We start from the raw sequence: 9,367 nt of genomic DNA, 5'->3' as shown, positions 1-9,367 counted from the left end.
TTTTTTTTTTTTTGGTTTTCGTTCGGTTTCCCAGCGTGTGTGTTTGACTACTAGCTGTGCCATGGACGGAGACGTGAATCAGATGCTGCTGGCAACAACCACGGCCTCGGCGGAGGGCATTCAGGCCAGTGAGCGATGGCTGATGCGGCCAAAGAAGCGTGGCAGCGCCACCGCAAACACAACTGCAAATGCGGCCAAGGCGAGCAAAAAGGCAAGACCCGAGGCAGATGCGGACGCCAATGATGGCCCGATGGAGGTGTCTGCTGGCGGGGATGTGGGCGCGTGCGCCTCCTCGTCGCCGTCAGTGTGCGCCGTGGAGGGGATGGTGCACCGGCTGGTGGAGTACGTCATTGAGAGACAGCTGGGAGGCCGCCACAACGCCTCGCGTGGAGACGGCAAAGACCTGGCGCCACTGCCGCGCGCTGTGCTCTGCGCTGAAACCTCCACCATGCGGCCGGTTGCTCTCTTCCACGTGCACCACACAGTGTACGGCAGCACTAGTACGACACAGAGTGAAAAGGCGCCGGACGCGATTGTGCGCTACCGGAAGAAACTGCACGTGTGCAGCCACGATAGGGACCTTGTGGGTGGCGCGGTCGACGGTAGGCCGCTCCACACGCGGAGGCACCTTCTCACGCTGGTGACCAAGGGCCTCAGGGGTGAGCGCATCGACGAGCTGCCCGTGAAGCATGCCGTTGCGGAGGAGGGACAAAAGATGGTGGACACGCAACACGACGTGGTGGTGCTGTTCGACAGCGCGAAGCAGGGGACGCTGAGTAGTTTCCTGCAGGACTCCTCCTCTTCTTCTGATGATGATAATGAATAGGAAGAAGAATGAGAAGTGAGTTGCTGGCTCATTCCTCCGCGTTGGCCTTTTCGTTAGGAGAAAGGTAGGAGCTCCTGTCGCCTCAATGGTAGAGGAGTGTAAGGGTCTGATGCTCCTTTTTGCCTCTCCTACTCGTTCTTCTTGCCGTTTATGCACAACAAAGCGAGATCAGTTCTTTGGTTTTTTTATATATCTCTGTGGGTGCAGGTGTGGCTGTATTTCATTTACGTTAGCAGATGCGAGCGCCACCGCCTTGTGAAGAAGGTTTGGGTAGGGAACAGCGGCGAGAGGAGGAGCCCACGCATGCTGTGTTGCATTACCGCACTGGCTCCATGCCCGATTTGGAGGCAAAGGTGCGTAGCGGAAAGGTGGTGATTGGGCGGCTGCGTGTCTTTTCGTCCTATACCGCTGGCCTTGCGTTTGTCAGCAGCCCTGCGTTTCCGTGCGATGTGGTGGTAAGTGGTGTGGAGAACAGGATGCAGGCGCTGCACGGTGACATTGTCGCCGTGGAGCTGCTTCCAGAGGAGCAGTGGGCCTCCGCTACAAACGACTCGGAGGCCTATCCCGACGGTGACGGTGACACCGATGATGCTGACGATGATCTGAGGGTGCCGATGCCTCGTACACTTCCCGACGGGCGCGCCATCACACAGTGGGTGAAGGACACGACGCGCGAGGACGTCTCCAGGCCGGAGGTGAAGCTGGCGATGACGATGTCGGCGCCTGGAGTGCACGAATGGGGTGGAAAAAAACCGTTCGGTGTTGTACTTGCAGTCTTGGAGCGCCGCCGCTCGCTGTTCGTCGTGGCTCGCCTGCAGGACGGCGCACTGGGGCCCAATGAAATGGTGCAGAGCAATCGATACTACCAGTTTAAAAGCTACGATCCGTTGTTACCGCACATTGCAGTGTACGGGCGTGACGTCCCAGCGCCAATGCTCACCACGCTGGGTAACTACTTCTTTTTGCTGCGCCTCGTGACGCGGGGCGGTGGGGATTTTCTGTGGACCGCCCACAGGTTCCCTAACGGCAAAATTTTGCGGCCGCTTGGTGAGGTTGACTCAATGCGGATGAATAGCTTCGCGCTTTGTAGCGCAAATGAGATATCTATGGCGGACTTCTCAGACGAGGCATACGCATGCGTGCCGGAGGTATGCACGGTGCCTGAGAAGGCTGAGCTAAAGCGCATGGGGCGCCGCGATCTGCGCGAGGAGGAGTTTGTCTGCAGCATCGATCCGGCAACTGCACGAGACTTGGATGATGCACTCAGCATTACTCGCACACCAGGCGGCTACCGTGTTGGTGTACATATTGCGGATGTCTCGTATTTTGTTCCACCAGGATCGCCACTTGATGAGGAGGCGCGTGACCGTTCAACCAGTGTGTACCTTGTCGAACAGGTGATTCCCATGTTGCCACGCAAACTAAGCGAAGATTACTGCAGTTTGAACCCCGGGAGTGACAAATTCGCCTTTTCATGTATTTTCCACCTTGATCATCATGGGAAAGTCACTTCGGAGTGGTTCGGCCAAAGCGTCATTCGCAACCGCTGCCGCCTAACATACGAGGAGGCACAACGCATCCTGGACGGTGATGAGGCTGTTTTTGAGACGCTTGATTACGGTGGCGAGGGGCAGGCAAAGCAGCTTAAACCCCTCGTTGCACTATCAGTTCGTACCTTGTTTGAGCTGGCAACAAAGTTGCGTGCGGCGAGCATGCAGCGCGGTCGAATGACAATCGGCAACATGAGGCTATTCTTCGACTTCGAAGACATCGCAAAGCCAACCTTTCCCGTCGGTTTCGGCATCTCGCGACAGATCGAGGCCAACTGGCTTGTAGAGGAATTCATGCTGCTTGCGAACGGACGCGTTGCATCAAAGATTATTGAGTATCTGCCGGACCAGGCATTACTGAGGCGCCACGAGCCGCCAGACCGCAAGAAAATCGCCGCCCTAAGGGATTCACTCGCGCGTATCGGTCTCGACCTGCACGGCAGCGCTAGCAAATCGCTGCAGCTACTCCTAGACAACGCGAAGGTCAGCGAACACTACGATGATATATGTGTTATGCTAAAGTATGCCCTGCAGTCGGCGAAGTATTTCGCCAATGGTGGCGAAGAGGCGAAGGCGTACCGAGGTCACTATGCCCTTGCCATGCCATGGTATACGCACTTCACATCTCCCATCCGGCGGTACTGCGACATCATCGCCCATCGCCAGCTGCTCTGCGCACTTGAGATCGAGTCGATCGTGAAAAAGGGCCGTGGTGGTCAAGTTGCACCAAGCAGCATCAATGTGGACCAGCTCGCCACCCGACAGTTCTTTTACTCCGTCATTGAAGTGGAAAACATTGTGGAGGTGGCCAACGTAAAGAAGTTACGGGCGCGTCAAGTGAGCGACGCCTCGCTGGGGCTTTACTTCTGCCATTACCTCAAGGGGCTGCGGCGGGTGTGGGAGGAAGACGCTAATTCACACGGGCCTTTCATTCCACGCGTGGATGCCGTTGTTGTGCGTGTGGTGGAAAAGACCTCCTGCTTCACGGTGTTTGTGCGGAAGGTGGCGCAGACGGTTGAGATCAGCCTCAAGAGCAAGGAGCAGCTCTTCAAACAGGTGGGCGAGGTAAAGGGGAAAAATGGAGACGAAGAAGCGGCCAAAAAGAAGGCGGATCAAGGGGAGAAGCGGGAGCAGCAGCAAAAAAGGAAGAAAAATGAGGAAGACGTGAAGAAAGACGGCAAGCTACGCGTCCAGTGGGGGCAGCACCCCAAAAGTGGTGAGGAGGTGGAGGAGGAGCTGGTGCCGATGACCGTGCTCACAGGCGTGTTGACCATCAAGAAGCAGAAGGGCTACGAGGAGCTCAACATGATTGTCGATCCTCCGTGGATGAGAGGGGGCGAGAGAATGGAAATTGCTACGACGCTCCAACGGGAGTAAGAGTTGTCATGACGCTTTGCTCCACAGTTCTCTCTTATTCTTTCTGCGGATGTACCTTTTTTTCGTAATTTATGCGTGCTTATTAGTTATTTGTTGTTTTTGTTGTGTTTTTTTTTTTTCAAGCGGTGGATTACTTCTTTTCCTCATTCTCTCGTTAAACTGCTCCTCTTTGCTACTGCGTTGCTTGTGCGTGGTTTTAAACCCGTTCCGACGCGCTGATAAGAATCAGACACGCACTCATGTCATCAAAGAAGAGAAGCGGGAAGTCCGTGCCCACAAGTGCCGCCTCGGTGGAAGACGATGGTGGCAATTTTATCATCCCTGCTGAGGCACTCCCGGCTGTGCTACGCACCGGCAAATCGAATGGTCGAAACCACGTTGCCGCCGCTCGCCCTGGGCTCAGCCGGGTCGTCAACCACAACTGCCTTAGACCGCATGGCGCCCTGAATCCAGGGGACTTGGAGGCCCATCTTCACTCAGACGGACCTCCGGAGTCCTTGATGCAGGATATTGTAGCAGCGGTCAATGGTTCTCAGAAGCTTCTGCGCCGTACCCCTGACTTCACTATCTTGGCCGATTCTAAAGAGGTCATTGGCGTCCTCCATCGCACCGCTTTCCGGCACTGGTGGCTGGAAAGTGTCGCCAAAGAATGCTTAAGCGCTGCAGCATACCCGTTTACAAGCTTTCGTTTTAGGGCACCCCTCTCAGGAGACGCTTTGGGCTTTTCCCTTCCTGTTGTGGCAGAAGGTAAAAAAGAAGTTAACACTTGTATTTCCACTGCAGAGGCCATTCGGCGCATCCTCCTCGTATTTGCCAGGAACTCCAACAACGGTGATCGGGCATCTGAAGAGCTTCTTTTTCATATGCTGCAAAATGAGAAGGCCTCGGTTGAAGAGCTGCTCCTGACAAGCTATAACAGTCATTATATCACTGTTTGTTGCGGCCTGTATTTCTACCGCGTAGACGTGCTCGATCAAGAAGGATTGGTGGTTAGCGCAGATACCATCGCTGAACGCCTTCGAGCAGTAAAGGAGCACGCGGACTGCACGGAACGGGCACTTCGCCAGCAAACAATACTTCCCGAGGCACTAGAGGAGCTTGTTGCGTTCTACCAGCTTATAGGTCGTCTGACAGAGATTTCCCATGTGGATTGTGCGGCAATCATGGAGCGCATGCGAAATGCAAATCCTGTGAATAAGGCTTCTCTGGATGCCATTGATGCGGGCATCTTCACTGTCGTGCTACGAAATCGTGAAAATGGAGCCTCCTGTGCGCACTGGTACCGAAGTGCGTTGGTTCTGGAAGAAGAAGAAGAGAGTGGTGTGTTGACGATGCGTGGACACTCCACACTCATGCACAGTGATATGCTCATGCAATTTCTGCTGCAGGTCCTTTGCTGGAATGAAGATATGGACGCTATGGCTAGCACAAGAGATGAATCGTTGTGCACAGCGAATTCAATACCCGCCGATGTTAACCAAGTAATTGGAATGGAACACTTGGAGATATGGTTGCCATGGAAGCATCGCAAGCCCATGCAGCCTTACGCGGTGGCGCAGCCATCTCCGCAGATATTTCCTATTGCGGTGCCAAGCGAAGGGATCATGAGTTTTGCATCTCTCTGTGTATCTGCTGTGCTGGCGGTGCAGCGGGTGTTAACTCCCTGCGAGGGTTTCCCTGCGGTGTTAATCGCATTTCCACACCCACAAGGGGCTGTTTCGGCGGCACTTCTCTACTCGTGTGAGGTCGAGGCGCTCATTCAATCTCTTTGCTGTGGATCTGCGTTAGTGAAGTGTCGAGCAATGAGACAGTTAGCTTTGGAAGCACTACGGAGCGTGGGGAATATAATTGACATGTGCTTTCACGAACCATATCCTCTCTACTCAATGACAAAGCTTCTCGTTGCACAGGAGAAAGCGGCCGGAACGGATGCCGTAGCAGAGGGTGGTGTTTTAGGTGTTGTGGATCTTTTTGTAACAGTCGACATGTTGGGGTCGAGTGCAAAGGTGATGGGATGTAAGTCGAGTCTTGTTCTGCCGTCGCGCTTCGCCCTCAGCTGCAATGCGACAGGCAGCGTGCAGCGGCAACCGCCTTCCAAGGGTCCTTCTGGTGTGCATGTCACATTCGCATCGCTCGTGTCCCTTAAGGGTGAGGAGGAGTTGGCCATTGGGATGCGGCTGGCCAATTGCATGTCGGAGAAAGCCAAGCAGCTGCTGTCGCTGCTTTCCATGTAAGTCCGAGTCAGTTTCGGGTGGTTCATGTAAGAAACCCACAACCGCCATTCTCACGCTTTGGTGAATGCAACACACACGCACCCCATCTCGCTCAGGTTGTCCCTGCGGCTTGGGGTGTTCTGGGAGTGTCCAGTCACCGAAAGGTGACCTCTGTGCCACTTAATTGTCTTGGTACCGAATTGTGCTATGTTTCTTATTTATTCCCTTCTTCTTTCTTTTTAATTGCTTCTTGGGTTGTGCCCATGGCTTTGTTCCCCAAAAAGAGCGGAGGGAATCGAGCGTAGAGACATCTGGGTCACATGGCATTATTACACGAAGCCTCGCCGCTGCCGAGGACAAAGAACATCAGTCTGGCAGTCGACGGCTTCAAGTTGCACATCTACTGCGATTTGTCGCGGGACTATGGTGCCAGTACCAGCAAAAAGACTAACGTCATTGCCAGTTCTAGCGGCAACAAGGCACTTGGTTGCACCAACGCTTTTTTAGGAATCAATGTCTTTTGCAAAAATATGGATGCTCGAAGGTTAGACGAAGAGGCAACCGCTGAACTGCGCGAGATGACGCCAATGGGGAGCCATTGCGAGTGGTGTGTCAAGGGGAAGACACTTTGCATTGTGATCGACTTTAAGAACCTTGATGAAAAGACGGCGTCTTCTGGGAAGTCGGTGATACTTGCCTCTTCGGGGGGGAACAAGCCGGTTGGGAGGACAGGTATCATGTGCGGGCTGAACTGTTACATGCCCCTTGGCAGGGTTTTAGAGGTGGATAAGTTGGAACACATTCTCGACAAAGATGTCGTTGCAGTGGGTAGCACAGTAGACATCGGCGAGGGGTTCGTCTTGAAGATGGATAGTGATACACAGGCCACGGTGCATTACGAGTGCTTGCGAAGGGGCGAAGTGGGACCAAAGTCGATGTCGCCTTTTACCCTTAATTCCGAAGTGGCCCTCTCACTTCTGCTCAAAATGAGTAGTAAGAAGATGAAGGCTGAAAATACAACAGATAAAAAGGATGACGGATTTTTTGTACTGCCCATGGCAACAAACCTGCTGGTGCGCTGCGAGACTGACGATGACGACGAATCTGCCGGTACCATTTCCCTCGATGTCCGCTTCGACCCCACACAGTCCCACGGTCCTTCAGCTACAGGTAAATCCATAATAGTGTCCTCATCGGGTGGCTGGTGCAGCGTTGGCCACGGACTATCCATAAGCTTCAATGCATACAAAATGGCGGATGCCTTAAACTCATTCGAGATCCCACGAGCTGTTGAGAAAGTGCTTGAATCACGTTCCCACGAGGAGTTTGCATCGATATCCTTCAAGACTGTTCTGACAGAAGTCTCAGAGCTGTTGGGGTTGAAGGAAGTCGTGGATTCTGAAATGAAGGAGGATATAAAGAACGCTGTGATGGAATACGTTCGGAAGCAAAAATATTTAAACAAGACCTTTCCTTCCCATTACGCAGAAGAATCAGTATGAAGGGGATGTCAAAACTTTACTTCTCGGTAAACTACATTAATTGTATGCTCTTCAAGTATCAGGTGGACCGATGCAATACGCTATATAGCTTCCTCTGGGTCTGTGTGTGTGTGTGTGTGTGTGTTTGAATTCACAAGGATCGTGAAACCGCTAATAAGAGCAAGGTCAATACCAAATAGAAGAAGAGTGTTTTGTATCCATGACTCATATAAGCTTGTTTCCTCAGCCTGGAAATCATTATCTCTTGCTCTTTATTGTCCCTCAACTATTGCATTAATTCCAGGTGCTGGCAAGGAAAGGAGCCACCAGCGGAGCCGACGGATAAGAAACACACATCTTTTAAAAAAGAAATGAACCACGCATTTGAAGAACCAGCTGAGGTGGCAACTGTCCCCGATGCCAGGAATGTTAGGTACATTCTTCGCGGCACGCGGCTTCTCACACTGTTGATTAACTTGGCCGCCAAGATGAATGGTAAGGAAATTGCGAAGGCACAGAATGCCCGAATTGAGGACCTTCCAGTGCTGCTGGATCTCACTGTCGGGCTATTTGACCTCTCGGTGGAGAAAAACATTGCGGCGGTGGTAGCATTTAAAGATTTAGTCGATGTGGGCAAGAACACCAAGTGGGTTGTGGAAGGAACACTGTTGAAGATTGAGATCGACTTGTCATCTGGACCTGAGATGAGTAGAAACCACAAGTTGGGAACGAAACATGTCATCGCCTCCATCCGCGCAAATACCCCCATAGGCCAGTCGAAATGCCGCGCAACCTTGAAGCTGCAGTGCGAAGGTGGAGGGAGCTGGCCGGCGATGCTGTCACCACGAAGTGTCGTTGATTTTGGGGATGATACATCCCCTCCCGGCATCGTCGCGCGTGCGTTACAGTTTAGCCCGTCCGTCTCACTTGCACGGATGACTGATTCTCCTGGTGCCTATCCAGGCATGATTGAGCTCGACGATTTCGTTACTTTAGACTTGCGCAGTCTTCCTGTAGTGAAATTGCGCCTCAACATGTATAGAAAAACTGGGCAGTTTGTGAAGTTTACCGGTGATATCCTCTCGGGGATTGGCGTTTCATTGGTTGTGCAGTGCTGCGGTGAGTCCGATTCACCAACAAACAGACGTCGGGGCGAAGGAAAGGCAGTGAACATGTGGGCCCATGAGGAAATCACACCTTCCGGTGAGGAAGTCCTCGTTGTGGAGTTTGACTCCACAAAGGAGAGCGGTCCACGGAATGGTGCAAGGTGCATGATCAGCAACGCCAGTCGTCTCTCAGTCAAGAATCGCTATGTGGTTGACTTCACGGCGATCGGGCCCATTTCATTCCTGCCTAGTTTTTCGGAGGTGTACAACAGCGTCTGTAGATTCCTCGACCCTAACCCCAACCCTTTGCTGACGCTAAGCATGCCTGATGTGCGGGCACACGTGGCGAGTGATTTTCCACTGCGCACTGTTAGTCGGGAGCTGAAAAACCTTGTGTGGCAAGCGGTGCGCCTATACATCATAAAGGACTACATGCCCCACGAGCGTTACGAAGCCTCCATGTCGCCTGTTGCTCCAAAAGTTAGATAGAGAAAGTCTGTGTGGGTGAGTGTCTGTAATTGCCCATGTCTTGAATGTTGCCTGGTAGTGCTGGTGCTTTGCAAAGAGGTGTTGCTGTTTGCTGCGATGGGTGGAAGCCCATTGCTGCCGGTTGGGGGGTGGGGGGCGACAGCGTCGTCGCACCACCTCAGAGTGTTCTTCATATTATGGTTGTTGTTATCCACCAGTTCTTGTACGGGAGCACCCACGCATGTGGGATGTGGCTTGGTAACGGTGGTTGGGGCGGTGTGTGTGTGTTTGTGCTCGTCTTCATTGCGTTCTTTTGGTGTTTCGCAACGGTGAGGGTTTTTTTTTT

At 53.0% G+C, this 9,367-nt stretch overlaps 5 protein-coding genes across 5 annotated transcripts; all 5 read left to right on the top strand.

Moving 5' to 3' along the window:
- Positions 1-61: 61 nt before the first annotated feature.
- Positions 62-826, top strand: DQ04_00441050 (hypothetical protein; the record flags this gene model as incomplete). The annotated part of the gene is made up of 1 exon (XM_009309004.1): positions 62-826. One exon carries the CDS (start codon positions 62-64, stop codon positions 824-826), a length of 765 nt encoding a protein of 254 aa, XP_009307279.1.
- Positions 827-1,062: 236 nt separating this feature from the next.
- Positions 1,063-3,753, top strand: DQ04_00441040 (ribonuclease II-like protein; the record flags this gene model as incomplete). The annotated part of the gene is made up of 1 exon (XM_009309003.1): positions 1,063-3,753. One exon carries the CDS (start codon positions 1,063-1,065, stop codon positions 3,751-3,753), a length of 2,691 nt encoding a protein of 896 aa, XP_009307278.1.
- Positions 3,754-3,992: 239 nt separating this feature from the next.
- On the top strand, positions 3,993-5,987 carry DQ04_00441030 (hypothetical protein; the record flags this gene model as incomplete). The annotated part of the gene is made up of 1 exon (XM_009309002.1): positions 3,993-5,987. The coding sequence occupies one exon, from the start codon at positions 3,993-3,995 to the stop codon at positions 5,985-5,987; it is 1,995 nt and encodes a 664-aa protein (XP_009307277.1).
- Positions 5,988-6,286: 299 nt separating this feature from the next.
- DQ04_00441020 (hypothetical protein) lies at positions 6,287-7,468 on the top strand (the record flags this gene model as incomplete). Its single annotated transcript, XM_009309001.1, has 1 exon — positions 6,287-7,468. One exon carries the CDS (start codon positions 6,287-6,289, stop codon positions 7,466-7,468), a length of 1,182 nt encoding a protein of 393 aa, XP_009307276.1.
- Positions 7,469-7,818: 350 nt separating this feature from the next.
- On the top strand, positions 7,819-9,042 carry DQ04_00441010 (hypothetical protein; the record flags this gene model as incomplete). Its single annotated transcript, XM_009309000.1, has 1 exon — positions 7,819-9,042. The coding sequence occupies one exon, from the start codon at positions 7,819-7,821 to the stop codon at positions 9,040-9,042; it is 1,224 nt and encodes a 407-aa protein (XP_009307275.1).
- Between the last annotated feature and the right edge of the window lie 325 nt (positions 9,043-9,367).

Source organism: Trypanosoma grayi (assembly GCF_000691245.1).
Source record: "Trypanosoma grayi strain ANR4 Tgr_44_V1, whole genome shotgun sequence".
In the NCBI taxonomy this organism is placed as follows: Eukaryota; Euglenozoa; class Kinetoplastea; order Trypanosomatida; family Trypanosomatidae; genus Trypanosoma; species Trypanosoma grayi.
This window is presented reverse-complemented; position numbering and strand designations above follow the sequence as displayed.